The 24824-nt window shown below is 40.2% G+C and overlaps 1 protein-coding gene across 5 annotated transcripts in view; it reads right to left on the reverse strand.

Moving 5' to 3' along the window:
• The window catches only part of TMEM108 (transmembrane protein 108), a 167503-nt gene that overhangs the window by 66122 nt on the left and 76557 nt on the right, over positions 1-24824 (reverse strand). For 3 of the 5 annotated variants that reach the window (XM_055708540.1, XM_027814783.2, XM_027814784.2), the window contains one exon: positions 20525-20606. In XM_055708540.1, coding sequence (XP_055564515.1) covers positions 20525-20564 — 40 coding nt within the window. In that variant the 5' untranslated portion in view covers positions 20565-20606. Of the gene's footprint in view, positions 1-18141; positions 18234-20524; positions 20607-24824 lie in introns of those variants that run through there. The other 2 variants (XR_008731956.1, XM_055708539.1) reach the window with 2 other exon arrangements.

The following is a 24824-nucleotide window of genomic DNA, read 5'->3' on the forward strand; positions in this document are numbered from 1 at the left end:
AAAAATGAAAAGCAAGGACAAAGGTTTCAGTAAAAAGGGAAAGAAATATACTTATTTCATTGTCCTGTGGCAAGCAATGGTGTCCTGCCATGTGCTCAACAGGGACTACCATTTCAGTGTAGTTCATCCACTTTGGTGATAAGCACAGAGCCTCCCTTTCTGAATAGAAACTGTGCTGCTTTTCTACTTCACAAAGCTATAGTGATTATGGGGAAACAGCAGGGGACTTCTGCCTCCCCAGAAGATAAGCTCCCTATGTGAGCAGAGTGCTAATCACTTGCACAGCACCTATCTGCAGGACCTACACTTACTATACAGTTCTCAGTGAAATAAAAATTGAGTCATTTACTCTTTGCTGCTTTGTTATTTTTTCTTTTTACAGTCCTGAAGACCAGAAAGAGAAATTAGCACAGGATCATATTTTCCCCTGGTTCAGTAAGCTAGACTGGTTCATAAAATGAGTGAAGAACTTGCACTAAAGCACTGGGAAGAGCCCTGACAGTCGAGTTTGGATCCACCAGATTTCCCTGTAATCTTGGGGAAGCCAATTCCACACCATTTCAGTTTTCCAAGACTAAAATAATGCTTTTGCTCATCTTCCCTCTGTTCAGATTTTGAATGCATTAGGATCTAAGACGGTATAGCACTCATGTGTACAGCATTTAAAAAATGAGCCCTTCTCCTGCTTGAATACAACAGGACAACCATTACCACTAGAAACAATAAACAACAGAAAGACTTCCTCAACTTTTGTGCCCTTGTCCCTAGCACTTGAGGATGGGCAACACAACCTTGAAAATGCTGTGTTTGAGAGAAACTCTTCTGGTTGTAATAACTTCACCTTAAATGGCCCCATTGATCTCTACATACTGATTTCCATCGCTCCACCTGAAAGATGAGTGAGAAATTGTTGGATCTGTTCATAGGTGAGAGGAACAAGGTTCCTGAAGTTAAGGTTTCCTTATTCAATTCCATTACTGTGGGCAAGACCGGTGATGCAGAGAGTGTAGGGCTCCCCTGCAGTCAATAGGGTCTGTCATACCAGAGATCAGCCTGGTCACTATACCCTGACTGTACAGTCACTTTGCTGTAACTGGCCTTTTAGCTCCTCATTGGCTGGGGCCAAAAAAGGGAGAACTGGGACCCTTCCTACAAAACACTCCATTCTTTTGGTGATGGAAGAAGAAAGCCAAGAACTAAAAAAAAAAACAACAAAAACCTGGATTCATTTTCTTTCAATTTTCCATTATACAAAATGTTCTCAGTAGAGATTAATGTCTGTTCATGTCAGGCATTACTTCATCGAAGAAGGAAGGAGAACTACTCAGCCATCACTCAAAAAATAAAAGCAATCTCAGATCAAATCACCAGTCTCCTGCTTTGATCAAGTCATCGTCTGAGCTAAACCCAGTCAAGGAAAAAAAACATTTTGAGGAAAACTTTAAAATTTGGGTCCATGCTCACCAAAAATGTACAACAACCAGGAATTATACAGAAAAAAACATCCTTCAGATGTTTCTGCAACGTGAGTCTAATCATCCTGCACACCTAAACCTTCAACCTGACGCTTCCAGCTCAGGTGTACTAAAAGCCCAGGATGCCTGGAGCCTGTGCGCAGGCTGGCTGCATGGCACTGCCATAGCTGGGTGGTCTGCTGGTGGCTAGTGGGGCTGCTGGAGATGGCACCCCAGCTCCGTTCTGCCACCAACCTGCTAAAGGTCTTCAAGTTGTGAGTTTCTTCCCTGCATAATTTGGCTTCCCACCAGCAGAACAGGCAGAGACACTAACTACGTACCTGGTTACACTACCTATTTCTACCTACAACAAGTATTTGTAGTACACCAAGTTCTAGGGTAGTTAAGGGGTGATTCATTTCTGGATCTCACTAATGAGGTATGAGCTGTTTGGTTTATCTGCACAAAACACCATGAGAGCCTCAAAAGAAGCAATAACGCACAACATTATTCTTAATTGTTCGTAACTGTGTCTGTGTCCAAATTATCAGAGTTGCTTGTGTCTGCTGTGCGATACATAGCAGTGAAGTGGTTATTTTGTTGTTTTACTTTTTTTTTTTTTTTCTTCCCTTTTTGCTCTCCTGAGAGAAGCACATTGTGCCATGGAAAAACAACTCACAAACCCTGGGTCTTACTACTACTCACAGCTATGCTTCAGGGTCAAAGGCACATATAATCCTATGGCTGGACATTGTTGTGCCTGCATCTGGTTCTCCTGCACCTACAGAGAAGTCAACTAGGGGCATCCTATGTCACTCCATGCAACTCTCCTCCTTGAGGTGCGCACCACTCGTATAGCTGCAAAATTGGTATACTTCAAGGGATCATCTTCCTGTGAAGCACCCTACCCTTGCCATGTGTCCACTATTGGTCTCTCACACTCACAATCAGCCAGCTTACTATCTAGGACTACTGTAAATAGGCAAAAATTAAAGAAAATGCAGCAAGGAAGGGATATAGACAAAATAATTCAGTAGATCAGTTTTCTCACTGGAACAGATGTGAAGGGAACCAAATCACATTTAATGCTAGTATAAATCCAAAGATGATTTACTAAAATTAGATTTTTTTCTCCTCAAATTAAATCATCAGAGTAACCAAGATGAGAATCTGGAGCTGATCGCACCAGCTGTGTTCTGACAATGCCTAAATGCCCGTACTAGCTAAAGAAAGAAGTTGTCAAGGACCAGAAAATAAATTAAGACATACTTGAGGGATTTCAGTTGGAGTATTCATGTGAATAGCTGCATGAAAAGGGACTTGCAGAGACCTTCCATATATGCTTCTGTGAGACTATGCTAATGTGGAAAACTGGAGGAACAGCCTCAAGAAGATGCTTCAATGGATATCTGCTAACTTCAAGTTTTGCAAATAAATGTTCCACTAAATCAATGGCTATGCAATACAGTATCAGTATTTTATTAACTACAATAAAACTGTGTCTAAAAGATGAGCTTTACTTTACCTGACCAAGTCCTAACTTGAATTAAAAGTTGCTTTGTCTTTACTGTTTGTCTTAATTTTGTCTTGGCTTACCTGAATCTAACCAACTAATTGAGGGTGGGTTTTTTGCACTGCAGGGGTGTCCTAAGTTTATACCTATGTATAACAGAAGAATAAAATGTTGAATTCACTGACACTGTGGCTTACCGAATGCATTCATCCACAACAGGACACTATAAAATTATTCTGTCTAGTATAGAAAACACCCGTCACAGTACATCAGTTGCTTAACTACTTGCAAGCTTTTACAGACATCATGGGCAAGAAGCCTTCCTAGCAAGGCTATGAAACAGAATCTAAATTTTACTAGTATTACTAGGACCCAAAATTTTTAAATTAACTACTATTTACTACTTTCAGGACCCATCACACTGCTGGGAGGACAGGGATGCACAACGTGAGTGCACACAGTCACTGTGCTCTTTAACTCATTGCACTGCATATATTGTATACACTATATACATCGAGGCTAATAAAAAAGAAGGGTTTGAAGAATGAACAGTGTTTTCAACAGATACCCTGACAAAGGACACAAGAAAGCCAGTCACAGCTCACATAAGTAACTGGTTTATATCTGTCATTACTTGTCTGTACCATCTGGAACAGGTTGCCCAGAGAAGCTGTGGATGCCCAATCCCTGGAAGTATCCAAGGCCAGGTGGGATGTGGGTTTGAGCAACTGGTTTAGTGAAAGGTGTGCCTGCCCATGGAAGAGGGGTTGGAACTCAATGATCTTTAAAGTCTCTTCCAGCCCAAACCATTCTGTGATTCTGCGATTGATTCTATCTCCATATTTTACTAATATAATACATAAAATAAATACATAATACATAAAGTATATATAAAATAGCGTAATTTATTTCAGTGGAGTGATAATGATTTAAACGAAGCTAATCATGTACTTATTTCTGTGCACTGGGAATCTGATTCAGTGAATTAAAGAAATCCAAATGCTGTGACTGGACTTACTTTACTATAGACAGAGTATGATCTTTAGATCCTATAGAAGCATCAATAATGGAATGTTTCATGCTCCTGCATTCTGGTTCACTTGTGTTAAATATTTTCTAAACAACACTATGAGTTAATCTTCATTTCCAATGCTTCTGCATTCCCATTATACATACTGTTGCTTCACTGACTGACCTGTACTTGCTGACCCTCCTTTCTACCAAAGCATGTTAATGAATTCCATCTCAGTTGTCACAGTTGCATCTTCTCTTGAGCTGGACCTGCCATTCACTTGTTTAGGCCAAGCATTTGATCTAGTGACTGCCAGCAGAGACAGTCACAGAGGAATGGGCGGACATTGTTTTTTTTGAGGGAAGCAGCTTGGGTAGCCACAACTCTACCTACACTTTGCAGCATTCTCCTCACAGTCTGATAAATTCTTGTTCAAATGATAGGAAATAAAATTAAAGGAATGAAAACTGCAGGTGCTCCATCACTGCCAGCAGCGTTTGAGAGTACTGCAATCCCAACATACATTAAAAACAGCCTAAGGGTGCTTTTAGCATACTGACTTAGAACTAAGTAAAGCTCCTTTAAAAAAGAGACCCATTAATCCCCTCCATCACAAAAATCGGCTGTAGAGAGGAGTCATCACAAATATAATTCAATTCAAAGCTGAACATATAGCTAGAAGGCTGCTGACACAAATACTATAGAAGCATAGCAGTCAAACATACATTTCCAAGGTCTCCCCTTTACATCATCCCCAAACTGTGCCACAGAGCATTTTTGGGGGGTGAAGACTAGCCAGCCATAACACAGTTTGGGTTATGTTGAGTCTCTGCCTCTCTGCAAAGGCTGCAGGACACTTGAGTAACTCCAGTGCCTCCCCACCAATTACTTGAGAACTTCTGCAATATTTTTGTCAAATGTATCACTGCAATACATCTTCTCCATGAGATCACAGAACAGGGTATAGACTTCACTTGCAGATATCCATCACCTTTGTTTGTAGAGCACCTAAAACAACAGGTTCTAGGTCCTTGCTGGGGTCTGTAGAGGCTGTTGGGCTGGAAATAGAAATATTGAAATGCCACTGCCCTCACCAGAACATTACTGCAACAGCAAATTCACTGATGACTGTTTCCGTGTTGTGCTCCTTGCTGATGCTGATGGGCATTTCCAAGAGGTAGCAGCCTGAATGAGTTATGGGCAGAGCTATGCATCTCCCCTTTTCCTGTTAAACAATCCTACCATGTTCCTATGACAACCAGCAGTGCCAAGGTCCTCTAAAAATGAAAATGGGGTCGGAGAAGGGGAAGAAACCACAAGATTGATGCAGTTCATATGCAAACTTGCCCTTGAGGCAACACCTTAACAATCTAAAGTGCCTGATGAACATGCCGTAGCGTAGCAGATGTGCTTAAAGCATGTATGGTGCACAGGTTGAAATTATCTTATGCTGAACAATGGTCAAATGGATTAAGTAATGGAAAAAAAATATACTAATGTTTAAAACACTGAAATATGTGGCAAATTCAGTAGACTGTGAAGTACCCGTCTTCTCCTAGATACATACAGTTCCCAATCTATAACTCTCACAGCTTAATATAAGTGACAAAGCCCCAGAACTGTCATGAAAATACATCCTCAATAGTTGCCAGAATCACTATGAATGATAACAGTGAACCTCTAATGCAGCTACTGATTTTATATATGAAAATGGCAAAAGAGGTGCTTACGACTGGTGATTTATGTCTTCATTAAAGCACTCGTCCTTCAAACCAAACCCTGCAATTCATTGAAATTAACAGGGTCTTAAAATCGGAATATGTATTATAAATTAATGAATTTTTGACCATTTAAAACGACAAGTATAATACTATTGGCATCTTACCTTTCCTGCATAAAAAATACTGCCTGCTACATTAATACATATTGCCTTACGCAGAAAAGCAAACCTAAGAATGTAAATCTCTAAAGCTCATTTATCAGAGGCTTCCACGGTATTCTGCTATAAGTCAGTCCAGAACTACCAGTTTTGAATTTTCAAAACCTGAGTAGCTCTCAATTTAGTGTCTTGTGCATTTCAGGACTGTCAAAGTGAAAACATTACAGCTAATAACTTAAAGGGAAAATTTTCTCACTGACAAATTCATGACTGTTTCCTACTCTTGCACAGATGCACCATAGAAAATATGTTTTGCTTTCTCTTGCATGAAAAAGCAGCCACAGATGACTAGCCTCACGGAACGACTTCATTTTCTTTCCTACTACAGCTTTGATGTGCAGGGAACCACACTGATCAGAGAGTAATCTTCCCCACCCTTACTGGGTAAGCTATCCTCACCCACTCCACTCTTCTCCTTCAACGATGGCTTCTGAAGGGCTAGCCAGCTGCAACAGGGGCGGGTCTGCCAGACTCCTTTCTCTGCACTTCAAAAGGAGCACCCAAAAATGCTGCCAGAAGAAATTCTAGGTGTGGGTCCTCCTCCAGTGGCTGTAAAGGAGCTACTTCTTTCAGTAACTCATCCCTGGCTGTAGGTGCTGAGCAATGAAATAGATGGACCCTGCAAGAATGGGCAGGAGTTAAACATTAGTGTGGTCTGTTAGAGGCTCTTGTGAGCAGGGGGTGGACGGCTGAAAAACTGATTGACACTGCGAAGCAGAGAGAAGAACTCACCCTCACTGATCCCATGACTGAGAAAACCACATAAGCTGAAGAGTCTTTCCTAGCATGATTGTTTTCTTACCTCTGACTGTAAAAAAATGCTATTAGTTCCCCTTTCTACCAAGTACATTTTTGTGCTTCCCTCTTAGCACAAGAACCGATGGATGCAGAGGAAAAGCCGAGTACTGAAAATGAAATAATGTCTCTTCCATTGCCTTTTTTTAACTTGCTTTTCTCCACCTGTCTTTTCTACAAACCACACATCATGATGGAAGCTTCCAAAACACCACAACAGTGCCACAGGCAAAATCAGAATGGGTAGTTTTCCCCCTTTGTTTTTTCAGAAGTTTCTTTTATAGTGGTTTCCATTTGTGTTTGCCAGGGGCTCTCAGCAGCAGGAAGGCTGACTGAACATTGTTATGACATGTCATTTTTAAAAGTCTTTTTATTAATATTTTCTCCAAATTTATTTGTTTCAATAGCAGATTTATTGTGAGTTTTAGAGTTATGTGCAAAATCCATGAACACAAAGGATGTTGAAACTATGCAAAAACGTATTGCTTTCCAAAGAAACATTAATAACACATTTGTAGATACCAAGACCTGCTCCATACTAGTTGAGACAGAGTATGGATCTAATGTACTCAACAAGCACTGTGGATAAATCACCTGGATAAATTCTTTATGCTATACTGTAATCTCCAAAAGCTCTCTGACTGGTAAAAATCAGCCTTGCTGATCTGTTTGCAATTCTTCTCACAATCTTGTTATTCATCTGCCAGTAACACCTGAGGTTGAAACAACCTATGTCCTTATACATCTGGCACCACAAAACAACTTTATTTCACAAAAGAAAGTCTTGTTTGTTTTTAAAAGATACTAATGCAAACCCGCATCCTCCTGCACACCTCTTCCCCATGTTCCCCCTCAGCGTATCAGACCACACTAAAAATGTACTTATCTGTGCTTTGGTTCTCATGAAGGCAGTAGTCAAAGCTTTTCAGTAATTTCTACTTAATATTTAAACACAAGAAATAGTTCTTCCAAAATTATCAGTGAAATGGACATACTGCATGACAGTCCTTTCTTAACAGCAATAAACATGATATTCTACTCACAGCTAAACTTTAGAGAAATACACCTCTATACGCTCATGCATTACTTTAAAGATCAACTGTAAACGCTACTTTGATGATTTAATTACCGAGATGACCCAAATGCTTGGTCTGAGTTTCATTCCCTTGTGAATGCTGTCGCCCAGGTGCATCCTTTGCACTACATCACAGTCTCAGCAACATACCGCTTGTCTCAGCCAGTGACAATATGCCTCTAGTCCAAAAAGCAGGACATGCAATACACAGTCTGGAGATACAGCAGGACCATGTGTGAACTCCCTTCCTCCATGGATATAACGCTTGAATCCCTTCAACCTACAGGACAAAAGAGGCTTTATACTGGTCCATACCATGCTGAAAAGTATCACCTCCGCTAGACATGAAAACCTCATCTTGAAATACTGAAGACTGAAATTTCCCAGTCTCACATAAGTCACTAGACAGCAAGTAAGAGGGACTCTATCATAACTCTGCTGCATTGTCCGAAAAGCAGAATAAAACTTGCAAATTGAAATTTGAGAGTAACATGTCTCTACCCCACGGATCTCACATTTGTGGTTAAACATGTTAGGATAGGTGTTGGTAATGCCATGATCAAACACCACCTGATTTCCAAACGAGTACTTGGATTCATGAATTCATTTGGATTCGTCTCCCATTCTCTGATAGCAGGCACCTGAGGGTGCAAAGAACGTTCCCTACAGGGGACACATCCCTTTGAGGATTAAATGTAGGATTATTCAACCAGGAAATTTAATTTTAAAAGACAAGTAGTAGGAGACAGCTTTCTTTTTTCATTCATTCTTCACACCTTCTGTAATAACCTGAATACTTCTAAAAATAAAAGCAGAAGGATGGCATAACCGATGGCTGTTAATAGAAAAATAATTGGCTTAAATGAGGCACACACTCATATGCACAAAAAATAAATGGCCCAACAATTCTTTTGAGAGTTACAATATTTTTAGCCATATGGCATTTTTTATTAATTGTTATAATTTCTAACTAAGAGCCAAATGTATATCGGCACTGTATAACACATCCAAATACTCTCAACTCCTAGCACAAAACACTTACAGATAAGACATGTAGGAACAGGAGATAGTGAGAAATACAGCAACAGCAGCCCAAGTTCTCCCCAATATTAGGAGGTGGATTTGGCTTTACTCTTGCAGCTACATCAGCAACATCCCTCCTCTGAGAATGACAAAATGGGCTCTAAGCCTTTTCTCCACAGAGTCAGCAAAGATAAAGAAGAAAGAAAAAGGGAACATGTTTTGAGGCTTAACAATCCACACGAGCTCTACAACATATTTTGGGCCTTTGGCAATTTATGCTAATTGAATGTAACCCTCAAGCTGTTCTTTCTGCAATGGTGCTGTTCTGGAGCACAGCCAGCCCAGAGTCCAGAGAAGCACATGCTCCCACACTGAACCACCCTAGGTCACCACGGAGCCTACAAACCAAGGGAACCGCACTGAAAATTTTGATGTACCAGTGAAAACCACTGTGAGAAAGGCATGTTGCTCTGGTAGGAGTGAATCACATTTAACTGCATGTTCTGGTTTGGGCTTGGTGCTACAGCATCCCCACAGCTCTCCTTGCTGCTGGGTTCGCTGCCCTACCTATTTTATCTGAGGCCAGAAGCAGGGAGCACGGGCAGGAGGGGGCAGTGGTCTTTTCAGGGCTGTGAGGAAACACATGAAGTCACCAGATGGCATTGTCACCTTCTGCAATAGAAAGGGATATTTTCCACGCTGGGGAATGCCAGTGAAGACAGGTGCGTTGTAATCGAGAACAGCTTAATAGCCAGGAACATTAAGAAATGCTCCTAATAATGATTAAGACCAAGACATTTTCCTTAGAACTACCTTTGATTTCTGAAACAGGTTTTCCTGAAACAAGAGCTAGTCAAGTCTACATACACTGCACAACAGTCTCCCCAGGTTTTCTCTGGCTCTGTAAATTACAGCAATAGAGAACCTTCCTTTATCACGTAGAAGCCCTTCCTTGGACAATGTACACTAAGCATTCTCTGTCTTATGCTGTCTCCACTCCATCCATCTCCACCTCAGAGACCAGAGGATTTATATCTGATTCCTTGTCAGTGCTTTGCAGTGACTTTGCAACTAATGGTCCCAGTCATAAACATCCCAAGGGCCAGGAAAGATGCACTGCAATATGCACAGCTGAGGCCCAAGGTCCTGTTTCTCCATCTTGTAGATGACCTCTCTCCTAAGGGATCACTCTGCTTGAAAAAAAAAGCTGCTAGTGTCCCTTCCTATTAAGCTGTAGCAACTACTCCATTCCTGCACACCCTCCTTGCCCACTCCTGGGAATTGGTCTCAGAGCATCCTCCTTCCTTTAGCACCTATTGCTCTTTCTCCAGCACAGGCTTCATCCTTAATAACTTTCAGGGTGCTTCTGCACAGCACAGACTGTAATGTGATTAACTTTATGCTTCGCAGCCTCAGCATTAAGAAGTAGATCCTGGGGCAGGGATTCAACATGAGGCTCTCAGGCATGTAGAGGCCTTGATCAGGGAGACAGCTCTTCCTTCCAGATATGGCTGAACAAAACACCTTTGAACTAGGTGAAATGGCCAGATGCTCTAAAGAAACAACACTGCCAAACCCAAGCACTAGTGAATTGAAAGACATAAAACATTAGATAATTGTTCCATTCTACCTCCAAGACAAGAGCAAAAGGTCACAGGGCTTGAAACCACTTTCTTTCTCTCCCTGTGCTTTAAAGCTCTGAATTAACTCTCTCCATACAAATACAATCGGTTTGCCCTGAAAGCATATGGTTGTCTATTTATCAGGTGCTCTCATGTTTGTTATCTTCACTTTCTTCTCTTTAACATTTTAATCGTCGTGTCTATGTTAATTGTTAATGCCCTCAGCAATGAGAAGCTGTGATAACATAATGGATTTGTAGCCTCTGCAGGAGCCAGCGGTATCTAAATCTTCAGAAGATAACTGCAAAGTCATAATTCTCCTTCTTACAGGATGCTAACTTAAAGAAACAGTGCCTTTTTCAAATACATAAACAGTTAGAAACTTCATGTTGAAGTACTGAGAGCCCTTCAAAGGCTGGCCACAAGGGAATTCTAGCAGCAGCAAAGCCCTGGGATTTACACAATGTGACTTATAATCTGGCCAGAAATCATGCTGTTTTTCATGCAGTTTATACTACAAGTACTGCCACTAATACTCCACGGTTCACTTTGAAAGCCACAATGAAATGTGATGTGAGGCCTTGTATAAGTGCAGAAATTTTCAGACTCCTCTAGGTTCTCATGTAATGACTCATAACTACTGATGACATTGGTTTTATAAGACCAATACTCCTCAGGGATGAGAGGAAATTGTTTGTTCCCTTTCTAGCAATAAGGAAGGTCCATGGGTTAAAGACCACAATGAGACAGAGGCTGTTGTATGGTCTGAACAGTTCCATCTAAGCAATATTTTAGCTTTCTTTGCAAAGCATGTTTTATTCTGTAGCAGCACACACCACATGTGCTTCTACTAACGACGGCAGTTATTACATACATATGATGCATACATAAACATATCTGTATGCATCAGCAGTACAGAGTAAGAACAACAGTATAGTGAATACAGAATGTGCACCTAATAAAATTGATCAGCACAAGTGTTTCAGTGTGTATATGAAATACACTTACAGATTGCAACTATACCTGCAATAAGAAATTAATATATCTGCTTTATTAAGAGAAATATCCAGCCATCTCTCCTTCTCTGCATTGCTTCCTTTACTGATTATCCCTTCACTGACAGGATACAAAAAAGGTTTCTTTTCCTTCTTCTTCTCCCAGCAGCTGGAATCTCTTATAGCAGAATTAGGAAGCAACGTCTTGTGAAAGCTACTCTGACCATGGCAAGCTGCAGGGCAGTGTGAACACACAAGAGCAGCCTTTGTGGAACAAATGCATGTGGGAGTGTGTAGACAGAATACACACCCTAGTGTGTGAGACAGATCCACTCATCAGTTGTAACATTTTAAATTGGAGACTGAAATTACTTGTATAGTTTCACTGGAACCTAAATTAATTAATTAACATCTACATAGTGCTGTGACTTCATAAAATACTACATAAGAAGCATTTGCTACCACTACTAGGAACTGTAAATGTGCACTTGATTCTGTGCCACCCCCTTTTGTTTTTCCTTTCCTTATAACTCAGCCTTTGTAAGCACTGATTATTCTTCACCAACTTTTGCCTCAGGCAAAAGACTTACATTCTGCACGGTATTACACAGTTTTGAAACACTCCGCTCCGTTACATTAGGAGAAAAGGGATCAGATTTTCCAAAGTATCTTGGCACTCCTTATCAGAGAGACAGCCTAGTGCAATTCTTAAAGGTACCTGCAGAAGTTTCTTACTTAGTCACCATGAAGATCACAAGTTAGCCTGCTTAGGGAGTTAGAAAACTCACTGAGTGCTCAACTGAGTTACTAAGCATTTGCTGATTTGGAAAACTTGGCCTCAAAATCCTGTCCCTGTCCCTGGATATGACAGGAGCCTGGTCTTGAGTGAAAAGGGTAGCTCAAGAACCATGTCATCATCACAGCAGAGCAGAAAAGCTCAGTGATTGGAACACTAGTGGGGCTACATTGTACCATTCCTTCAAAGCCTGGAGCAGTGGGTTCCTCCTGGGCACTCGTGGTGCACATCCTAACAGACACACCAGCCGGCACGGGGGCACAGCTCCTCTGCTCCAAGGAAACACAGCCTTGGGGTTGTGGTTCCCTTGTCTTCTCTAGCTGAAGGGTGCTATAAGCATGCTATAAACTTTCTCTCCTAATTTCCAGAATCTTTTCTGAACCTAGTAGAGTGGGTTTAAGTTACTACAGCACTGCTAAAGTATTCTTCCTGCCAAGGTCACTTTTCAAAAATCTTTTGTGAGACATAAAACAAGCATCTTCCTTTATCCAAGAACAATGTGGGGGGAAAAAAAATAATGTGAAATGAGACTGTGGGCTTTTTCCAGACCTTGGGACCACATCCTGCCCTTGAGGTTTCACGCATTAGAGGATACACATAGTTTAAACCGATAATTTACTACAAAACAATACATTCATACCGATTATGTATAGGCCTTGATTTGTCAAGGAAGTTTTGCAGATGTCTATCTTCAAAATAAAGACCAGCCGGATGCACTGCTTTGAGAAGCAATGGCTTTATTCCAAAGGCTAACTTAGGTAACGCTCACAGCAAGTTCTTTTGCAGGTGGAGTTTTGAAGTCTTTCATTGAATTGAATGTGCTTAAATTTTGGCATATGCTCAAGTTCTTTGGAGATCTGTTGTAGAACTGGAAAGGACATCTATATATTTGTTATTTAGAGATGAGACAGGGGTAGTACCCACCACATGCTGCCAAGCTGGATAACACTTTCATTTATATGTATTTCTTCCAAACTGTTGCCACAGCCTGCAGTGAGCTACAATGGACACATACATGAGTGATCAAAGGTGCCATAATCTTCACAGTTAGGTCTTCCTTGTTCAAAAATAATGGGATATAGATTGCCAAGGGGCAGGTGGAGGGAGAAAAGTTCAAAGGCTTTGCAAAAAGTCAAGACATTTTTAACACATAGAAGTTCCAGCACCTAAATGCGATGGTATAAATATCACTGTATTACTGATACCAGTGGTACATGTCCCCGTGCATGGCAGTTCAGACGTGGGGAAATACCAGGTACCAAGGTATGTTAAGTATCTAACAGCCATTTTTCTGTCTTCCTCATAGGAACACTGTCACAAGCACTGGACAATTCATGAATGTTAGACACCAGTGTTCGTGCTGACATAAAAATTTTCTTACTTCAAATTACTGAAATGCAGTCCAACAGAGATTCAAGCCTATGGCTAGTGGCTGCTGTAGGAGCAGTCTGCCTGGTGCTAAGAGCTCTATTTACATATTTAACTGCCTTTCCTGGATTAGGGCTTGATTGCAATATTGTCAAAAACATATCAATGTCTCTTAGGCACAACCAGCAAGAAAAGGCGGCTTCGGGGAAGGAAATAAAAGTTTGACAGGATATTTTTGTTTTATAAAGCAACATGTCAAAGCAAGATGGGAACATGAAGGCTGGGAATAAAATCCCAATCCTACTAAAGTCAGTGGGAGTTTTGCCACTGAACTCAATAGGACCAATATTTCACGGTTGCTAGGCTCCTGTCTGCATATCAGTAACATTTCTTCCTCCACTTGACTTGACTCTGAGTCTCAAAGACACACATAAAATTGTACAAGCTGCTACGTCTTTGTTCCTGAAGTTTCATTTTTATTACAGATGGATGAATAGACTTTTGAAAGGGAAAATAGAGAAAAGTAAAATTTGTACTGTTGCCTATTCACTCTCCCTGTAATACCCCTCTCTCAAGGGTTGAGGCAAACAATACTGAACCTAAAATAGAAGATTAGAAAGATACATTGTCATACAACGGGAACTGCTTCAAGTCCAAAACACAAGTAATTCACAACGTAAGATGGAAATAATATTGTGAGTTCACTTTTGACCTATCAAATAATGGTTTAACAAGACAGAAAGGAATTTTAAAACCAAATCCTTGCAGCATCTTCCAGCTTGGGTAAACATCCATATTTATACATATTTAATATCTCTTGGTTTTCTAGCATAATGAACATGGACATTGTTACCAGAAATGTCCCACAACTGGTTTGTGAATGCTTGATGAATATAAACACAGGGAAATTATCCATGTTCTCAGTAATTTTGAAAAAATCTACAGGGTTCTAATGCAAATAGTACCAGTATAAGCATAAAATTGAAGGTATTTAATGCCAAGAACATAACCAGATTATCAAATGATATATGCAAAGGCACAAACTGCTTGCTTGCCAATAGAAAGAGCAAATATAATAATGTAACTGTCTGTTGGCTTTTCATCCCAAATTCAGAGTCAAGGACTTAAACCATGACCTGAAATTCTACAGCCCCAGGCCTGTTCCACATCTTTCTGTGTTTCAGCAAATCTGCAAGAACAGTGGAGAAGCTTCCACAATATATTAGTTGTTTGGGAGGGTTGCTGTGTCCTGAATTTGTACCTGCTCCTGGCAGAACAAGGCAAAAAATCCCCTCTCCAATAGATGTACCTCAAACTCTTCAGTAAGCTTATCCAATTTGTGAAACACTGCCAAACTGTTATGTCTTTGAAGGCAAGAATGTTCAGGGAACCAGCAAACTTAAAATAAATATTGCAAACTATTCATGGGAACAATCTCAGGTTTAGAATGACAAGAGCTATCTGATTCACAGAGTGGTGCTTATCCAGAGGGCAAGCAGGAACAAGTTCTCTTGTGTGAGTGCAGTTGAAATCTCACTAAAGCGCACATCAAGGACTCTGGAGCCTACATCTGGTAAGTAAATGCATATTCAATTTCATTTCTTTATAAGGTGCATCAGTTTGCTTCTAAAGCTGTCTTTAAAAAGGTCTGTTTTCCAAGAAGGGACTGCAAAATGGAAGGTTGCAGCTTCTTTCAAGGCACAAGGTTTTTGCTGAGAAACTGAAGCAACAACTTTTAATTGAATTCTGGGAAAAGCAAGCGTTGATGCACTGCTTGCTGCAAGCTGCCTGATGGGCAGTCTGTTACCAAGCCACGTGACTTGCAAATACAAATGCTCCAGCCCAGTGAGTATCCCAAAAAGCTTTGTACATGAAACACTGCATATCCAGAGGCTGTTTACCTTTCTAATTTTTAAGCAAACCAGTTGGAATCTGTTGCTGGATAACCACTCCCTGCTGCTCTCTTTACTGAAGCCAACACCTACCAGCCTAACAGAGGACAACAAAAACATTGTTTTCTTTTCTCTCTGTGAATGATAGGAAAAGACTCTCTGCTGATCTGTATCAGGTGATCCCCAGTACCTTTAAGCATACGTCAGCTGTACATTTCTATCGCATGGATTAATTATACATGGCTCATGCAAACCGAGAGCCCTCTATCAAAGCAAGCAGGCTCATTTGCACTAAGGACACAGTACCTAGTGGTCACAGGATCAGAGTGTTTCATGGGAGCTTTTGAAATCACCTAGATGACCTCTGTCTCCCCAGACAGATGTGTTTTTTTTTCCATTCAGTGCTTCAGTGGCAGACTAAAACCTTCCTTACTAGCCTGCTGTTCTAATGTTTCAAAGTCCTAACCTTCTAAAGCGTTTTTGCCTGATGTCTAATGGCAAGCTACCTGCTCTATAAATCCATTTCTTCATGTCTTATCTACTGCTATGGGCAGAGAACAGGTTATTCCTCTGCTTCTGGCAGTAGTCTTTTTTGCAGTTACTATGCCTCCCTCACTTGCTATAAACAAGCCACGTATAGTTGTATAAATGAGCCATCGGTGCATACCATCTTACTACCACACGTAATTATTCACAGACAGTACTTGACAGTAGAAATGGGACTTGGTGGGTTCCTATTACAGGCAATAGGCATTAAGAGACAATGCTGCTCAGCACCTTTCAGAAGGCACTGCGAATTGGATCTTCTCTAAAAATGGAATTTGACAAACTCGCATTGCTCATCAAATATTTATGTAAAGACACATGAGCCTCTGGACTTGCTTCCATCTCAAATGAAGCACTGGTGTGGGCTAACCCTTTCTACAGGATGAACTTCACCGCAAGAGACTTAAAGTCAGTCAGGCTGGCAGTTAAAACTGAGGAAGGCTAGCTGCACCCACAGCAAGGGGATACTGACAGCCTGTGTTATAAGGCACAGCCACTCACTGCCATTTTTGCTCAGTTTGCTACACAGAACGGTGCAAGACTGTACATAGGAGACTCTTCCTATTGATATTACTGGGCATTGAGCCAGACTTGAAGACAGAAGGGTGATGCTTAGGAATGCACTAAGTGACAATGGCATGAAGAAACACTCAGACTGATGTTTATAAACAGGTCTCATACAGACACTGGTGCTGTGAGCAAACAGAAAATAGTAGTCCTTCCATTTTCCAGGAAAACAAGTGTCTGAAGAAAGTCTTGTATACACCTTGTACACCAAGGGCTTCACTAGTTACCTTTCTCCACTTTTTTCTCAGTTTATATGCAACCTGGAAGCCCTTGGTGAACAGTGCATGCATGGTAAATTATAATGTGCATGTTTTATTACAGAAAATGCAGACATATTGTGGCTCATGCTGTAGGGCTTAAATCATCACATTAGGTCTTTATAAAAAATGGAGATCACTCAGCCTCACGGGAAAGGCATTTGCATCTTCATCATTACAGAGGCAACAAACTTAATCCATAAAGATGTGCCTAGAACAAATGGCAGCAAATTGTGGACACATGTTTTGCTTTAATTGGTCCTCATCAACTCAACCTAGATAGTGACTTCAAAGAGCTCTTACCAAGAAACCTCTTCCACATTTTTTATTTTAATCTTTTTATGTTTTTTTTAAATGTCTTAGAGATTTCAGATTAAATAGAATCTTTAGGATACAGTTTGAAAGCACTGCTTCTTCACAGTTACACCACATGTTCAACTACTTATAAGTTACAAGTGACTAGAGGTAAAGTAGCATCGCCCAGCGCCCCTGTCCTGGGCCAAGTGTAGCACTGCAATTTTTTACAGTGCCTACCCCTCTTGACAACTGGGATCAGATCCAAGCCAGCTACAAGCATATTCAAAAGAGCAGCTGCTGCTAGTGCCATTCTCACATGCTATTCTTGATCAGCATAAATGGATGGAATATGCTCTTTTTGGGAAGCACAGCAGAAGGACATGGATGGCAACAGACTGGTTACATAACTCACCTAAAATTCACAACAAAAAAGACATACGCTTCATGTAAAACCTTATTTAGATATGGGCCTGACTTAAAAATACAGCTAACAAACACCATTAGTCTGTACATCACAAAAATATCTATGTAAGTCTTTTCCTCCAGCCCCAAAGCTAAGCAGTTGTGATGAAAACAAGGGCCCCACTGTCTCAAGACACTGCACAGACACAGCTGAACACAGCACAAATGAACAGAGGTCGAAATGAACACAGAGAAAAGTTTAGCCACTATTGGCCCAGCGGAACAGCTGGAACTCAACCAAGATATGACAAGCCTCATAGCAACACATCAGTTTGGGATAAAACTGCTTCCTCCTACATTTCTTAGCCACAGGCATGCTCACACAAGCACAACAGCTTTGTGTCTCCAGCTGATCACTGTTTCTACAAAAAACCCCAACACTTTGTTCAAGCCATCCTAGTTTTTGACTCACAAGAGTACATACATAGGGCACCTCTCCCTATAGCCCAAAGCCTCAATTAATCATTAATAACACAGCAGGAAAGAGGAAGATGCTGCCACATCAGAGAGGCAGCACCATGGACCCACTTGTTACAGTTGCAGATGAGGAAGGCAGGCAGGCAGGCAGATGACATCGGTGAATCAGCCCAAAGCAGAACATCTTTTGACACTTTCTCTGAAGGTCTGTTTTTCCTTCTCTGTATAGTAGTAGCAACCTTCCTTCTTTTGTGCAAATGAAACAAATAAGACCATGCTGCAGGCCCTTCTTATAGCATAAAGAATAGTTACAGGAAACACATTAATTTCCTCTTCCTTGGTTGTAGAATGTACTCTCTGGTTATCATTTTTAGCATTGTGGTGCAACTACAGAAAAAGGGAGCTCAGTAACACCTACAGCATATCTAAAGGAAAACTGATTTAATAGGAATTAAGTAACTTGGTGGATCTTACCATAGGCTTTTTACAAACCAGCCAACCAACCAGCCAGTGAAAAAACTCATTCCAGCTGCCCAAAATATCTCTTCTATAACTATAGCTGTTGCATTTGTTAATGATAACTACATTTAGTACACATTTTTGCTGCATTCAGAGAAATAAAACAGTTTGCCAGTAGAAATAGTATGTTCAAATTCCATCCTTTCAAATTGTATCATGGAGTTCATAATAGTGTTGCCTATTCATACTATATATATAAATACACACATACATATATATAGTTTGGTCACTCTTTCCATCTTCGTTGTCAGTGTTCACCTATTTGCTTCCTAGATCTCCAACATATTACCCTGAAAAACACAGTTTCAAGGAGCAGGGATAGCAATGGGGAATGCTGCCAAGCAGGGAAGCATGATACTAATAAAAAAAAAAAAATTGCAGAAAGACCCAACACTGTAATAGGTTGGATGTAGAGTATACATTCCTTTTTTTCCCCTACCACGCTGGTAGAAATGTATTCATACAGTTTAGTTTCATATTTTCATTACAGTGAACCTAATGTTGGTCCAGCAACCAAGATAATTTTACAATTAAGTTACAATTCAATGTTCAGAAGCACATCAAAATGTGACAAAGTATTCTGGGCCCTTAGCTATTGTAACACTACCACTGCCTCCACTGCTGTCGGTGGGTTTCTGGTTACAGCCCTCCTTGAGTAGCTCTTCCCCCCCTTGCACTTCAGCCAGCCACCCAACCTCTGGGAGCCAAAGGTATGCTGCTGGGCAGGTTGTCTAGGCACATCTGGCCTAGCTTTATGCTCATGAAAGCAAAATTATCTTGGGTGCACCTTCAGAGTCTCCCCTCGGATGTCATGAAGACACAGCTGAGTTCATCCTATGTCATAGGAGAAGCTGTAGATAAGAATAGGAACACTAGCCAATCTAGCAAAGCAAAAGAGATCTCTCACTCTGCACCCTGAAGGCAATGAATAAAGGAAAGATATTCACTAGTTTTCGGTAACAGTACATAAAATATTTGTTAGACTTAATTTTCACACGTGCTAATAAAAGTAATAGTCCTTGCATTGCTCACTGCACGTATACTACCATGATTTTCTGGTTTCTGTCTTGCTTGGACCAAAATAAGACAAATCCAGACAAAACTGTCTATAGAAATATGTATCTCAAAGTCAGAAATTCTGCTGAATTGAATAGAAAACATTAAAAAAAATTTTAGATTCTTACTCTAAGTTAGCAATTTCCTTTGTAAAACATATGACAACGAGTGATTACACTTACGTTTTGCCTATGCTTATTTTATTTTAGCTCTAAAATGTTGAAGTTGTTGCTTGTGATGTTGACACTGAAAATGGTCAGTCTACAGAAATGCCCTAACAGTGTCAATACTATTTTAAAGCTAAAGCCTCCCCTTACTCCCATGAACAGGGGAGGCAGCTCCCATCTACATAGCCTAAATTTCACCTGAATCTTTCTGCTGGACTTTCATATTGGAGGGACTCTTCTGAAAGCCAAAACTTAAGAGAAGAGAAACTAGTCATCTCAGGAAGTGAAACAGAATTTAGGTCTGAGTGACTCTGGAGCTCCCTTCCCTCACCCACAGATGTTTTATTGAGAAACCGCTACCACATGTGCCAAGTGGGATGGACCTCTATTGTCCACTGAGAACTAGACAAAACCATGATTACACAAAAACGTTGCATTATTTCTTCCAACCACCGTACTGTTTCTAACATCTCATTTTTTAAGGGTGATCACAGTTGCAAGGCACAGCAAATCATGTTTATTTTTGTATGAAACCACAGAATCGCTGATGCTTCAACTAATTTTTTTAAATACACCTCCAAATACCTCAGTTAATAAGGTAATTTAACTTCCATATGGTTCCTTCAGGTATCTAAAACAAGGCACATAGTTAAGTACCTCTCTGAATTGTGCCCTGCATAAACATTACTATATTATATGAGGATTTTAATAGTTCCTTTTATATATATATATAAATATTAATATTTACTTACTAAACAGTTGGCAATAGAGGACCTGTAAGCTTCTCTTCATGGTATCATGTGGTCCTGCTGGTCTGCCAGTTTATTCATGATTCTGTCAGGAAAACCAAGACAAGAAGAAAATTATGTATTGCAAAATATATGTTCTATCATTATACCTGTTGATTACAAAGTAAGATGAAGCTTCACAGGAAAATCGTATTAACTAGCAATAGGAAATTGCCTAAGTGCGCTTCGCTAGTGCTAGCCATGCTGACCAACAGCTCGGCAGCGAAGGGCAGAGCTGTGGCCAAAGAAAAGTAAAAAGTCTCAAGAGTATACAAAAGACATGCACAGAGAATTACTTTCACATTGTGTCGCAGCACTCTCCAAACTAGCCAGCTGCAACAAGGTCTTTTTACCATCTCATACCAACATACTCTTCATGCCAGTCCCTCTGCTGCCTTCTCCGAGTCTCTCCTCATCCAGGGCATGCATTCTTACTCTCTTCTCTCTGCTTCTTCCTCCTCTCTCTTCCTCCGCTGCTCTCTCTTCACTGGCTGCCCAACCACTTAACAGAACCAGCCACAGCTGTACCTTATCTAGACCCACGGCCCCTGAAGCCAGCCCACAGCTGTATATTATCAGTGTTAATTAACCCAGCTTCATTCCTCTACAATGTTGTGCCTAGGACTTTATAAAATCAATCTCACAAGAATCTTTTTAGTTTGAAGAAAGGGTCCTCGCTGCAGAAGCAAACGTGAGATGTGGACACTGCTAGACAGCTCTGCTGGGCACACCGAGCTGGCGTCTCCTCCCCACATCTCACCTTTTCACATCCCTCAAGAAGTACAACAAGAATAAAGTCCACCTTCCTTTCCCAATCAAAACTCCAGTGGTGCTGAAGGGGGAAGATCCCAAACTGTGCTGAAATGATAGCACAGAGGGCATTTTTGTCTGAATTGTCTGAAGCAATTTTTAGCTTCATGTTAGCCAACTGTTGTAGCTCACATCACCTCCTGACCTAATCAGCTACCAGGGCTGCAGCCAGAGCAGTGGCAACTGGAAAAGCTTCTCTATGTCCTTGGAAACTTTTTTCTCCTAAACTGTATCATCTCGGTGTAGGAGGGAATCTCATAATTCTTGTAACTACTGTCTGAAAATGGCATGTGGCGAAAATATCTGACTACCACATCTCCCCGCTTTTGCCCACTTGGGGAGCAACTAACAACATTTTATGTGTCCTCATGTCACCAAAATCGTATTTTCAAATACATGTCACATATTTTTCACCTCAGTTAAAAAAATATTATGAAAAAATAAATCCCAATCATGCGGACATTAATTATTCATATTGTGAGGAAAATAAATGCATAAATCGGAAGCAAAAAGCAAATGTAGTCCCAAAGCACTGTCATGAGTAATGTCTCACTGAGTACCCAAAGATAACACAACATTTAAGTTCTTCATTCCATAAAAAAGCATTTGCTAAACATTCATAACCAACTTTGAAAGACAGGACACAGATCATCCTCCTAAAATGCTTCATGTCAATATTAAATAGCATGTAGTGTCCTCTAGTTTTCACTTCAACGTAATTTCATCTTCTGAACCCTCAGGATATTTCTGAGTTGTTTTAACATGCCCCCATATTAATCTTTAAGCTTATTTAAAATGCAGTCTTGAAGGTATAAGATAAACAAGTTAAACCAATTAGTAACACCTTTGAACTGAATAAATGCGGAAGAGTTTGTGAAAACAGAACTATGTTCGACTCTTATGTGAAGCCTCAAAAGGATTGTGACTTTCCTTGCCTATGCTCTGCAATAAAAACTTTCTTGGGTTTTGTTATGTTATTAGATACAGAAATTTATGTATGCAAAACCCATGTTTTTTGATCCTCCCATGCTTCCCTTTCCATTTAAAACTGGACCTTAAAAACATGAAAAACTTGTGGAAATGTCAGTATTTGCAAGGTATTTTCCCCTAAATGGAAAGCAATCACCAATGAATTAATTTACTATTTTTTAGTCAAAATCAGAATTTGACTCAGGCCATGGTTTGATCACGAAAACTTGCTGAGGGACTCCTGTTCACCCCTTTCTCCTTGAGGTTTACCAAACAACAGCGCAGTAAAAGCTCAGTCTTTATGCATAAATAGACATCATATAGTCTATTATAGCAGTTTTCAAAGATTCATATACAGAAAGCCTATGTTTAGCATCCATTCAGATATTAATAAATATATATGCAGGAAAGGACAAGAATGAGATAAGCCACTGACAATGTAGATTCCATATCCCCACGGACTCTGCTTGTAAGTTTGTGTCAAAACAGGTTTTACAAGCACTGGCCCATATGAAGTCATAAAAATACATTGGAAAAAAGGGAGAATCTGAAATTGCAACCCTAAATTCACATTATTTGCTTTGTGTAATTTGAACTGTGCTTCACAACTGCGATGTGATACAGTTTGTGGCTATGAACTACAATTCTTTCATATTTCTCTTCAATCTCCAAGTTAATGCTACCCATAATGTATAAAGGTATTTGCTTATAAATTCTGGTATTGTGGTTAAAATAAATAGTATGGGTTTGTGTATATATTTATTTATACAGGACTCTTAGGGTAATTTACCCTGTGCTAAGAAACAGGAACCAATGTGCATATAGGGAAGGAAACAAAGATTAGCACTGGAAAACTTTCACTATGTTTTTTCTGTTGCCCTCAATTAGATTTACCTTTTTGACTACAGGGCTATAAAATTATACTCAGAAAACTCAGTGAAGATACATAAATCAAATGTTGCCATGAGTTTACAACCTCTCAATTTCTTCAAAGTCCTTGGTATGACTTGGGGTTAACAGAACAGAATAGTGTATTTCAGCTGGGCAGGCCCTACTTCAATCATCTACTCCAACGGATTTAAATTTAAACACGGGTGGAAAATACTGCAATCAAACTTTCCATAATTTTTAATACCTTATTTCTTGTGTACAGGAAATGCATGCAAACCAAGGATTTATTTTACAGATATTGTAAGGCAAGAGACATTTAATGAGATTTATTTGTATACCCTTGGAAGCCAAATCACACCAACAATGGTTTTCCAAAGACAGAGACTGATTGCAACAACTATCAATGCTGCACGAAGTTCAGGCAGATGAACCAGCCCATTAAGTGCCTGAATCAAAAAGACCTGATATAAGAACAAAGGAACCACTGCTGCACCTGCCCAGATGAAAGCTCCAGTAAGCCCACTACCCTGTCCTTAACATTAGCTGCTAGCAGGATTGTAGGGAAATAACATGTGAAACAACATAATCTTTACACCCTAGCATAGCTTGCTCTATTTCCAGCAACCCTGAGCTGAATACAGCATCTGAGCTGCCATGTTTTTTAACTTGACAATAATTATCCCTCACTTATCTCCTCTGTGTCATACACAATTTTAATCTTTCATTAGATCATTTAGAATGTCTTTTCCAAGCTGAGGAGTTCTTGTCTTTTTGTTTCTTTCATACAGAAGACATACCCTATGTTTGATAATCATCATGTCTTAAGATGTACATATCCCTTCCAGTTTGGATCTGAGAAGCAGGGAACAGAATTGCATGCAGCCATGAAAATTTGGGTGTGTATTGGATTTTCACACTGGACAGCGACGTTTCCTGTTTCTTCTCTATTCCATTCCCAATTCTGCCTTATGATTCTCTTTTCCCTTGTGACTGCTGCTGAGCTTTACTCCTCTGTTTTATAGAGCTGCCTGCTACAAATCCGTGAGTGGCAATAACTCATCTGGATTCCATCCTCAGATACGCAGAGTGAGGACTGGTTTTCGCCTGTGTATGTGCCTTTGCAATTATCAGCACTGAATTTCATCTGCCATTTTACCACCCCATCCCTTACTACCATGACATTTCTGAGATCGCAATGAAGACCTGAATTATTATATAACAAACACACACCTGTTGTATATAACAGCTTCTGAACTTGCTACAGTTTCAACACTAATACTAATTTCAGCAGCTTCCAAACACAGTTCAATCACGGAAAATCTGTATCTCTAACAAGAGAAAGCAAAGGTTCATGGCCAGGCATTTGAAAAGCTGCAGAAGAAACTCCCTTTCTGATCACCAACCCATGTCCAGCCATCACACCATCTCATGGCCATGCGGGCACACTGGATTCAAAAGGTCTTTTCCTGAAAGTACCTGTTTTCTGTAGTCTTTAGCTTATGAAAACATTTTTCAGGTCTTCTGTGATAAACACATTTATTTTTCACAAGCAAGGAAGGTTACATATTGAGTGGCTGGTAGCTTAGAGTGCTCC

The sequence above is a fragment of the Falco cherrug genome, chromosome 4 (assembly GCF_023634085.1).
Source record: "Falco cherrug isolate bFalChe1 chromosome 4, bFalChe1.pri, whole genome shotgun sequence".
NCBI lineage: Eukaryota > Metazoa > Chordata > Aves > Falconiformes > Falconidae > Falco > Falco cherrug.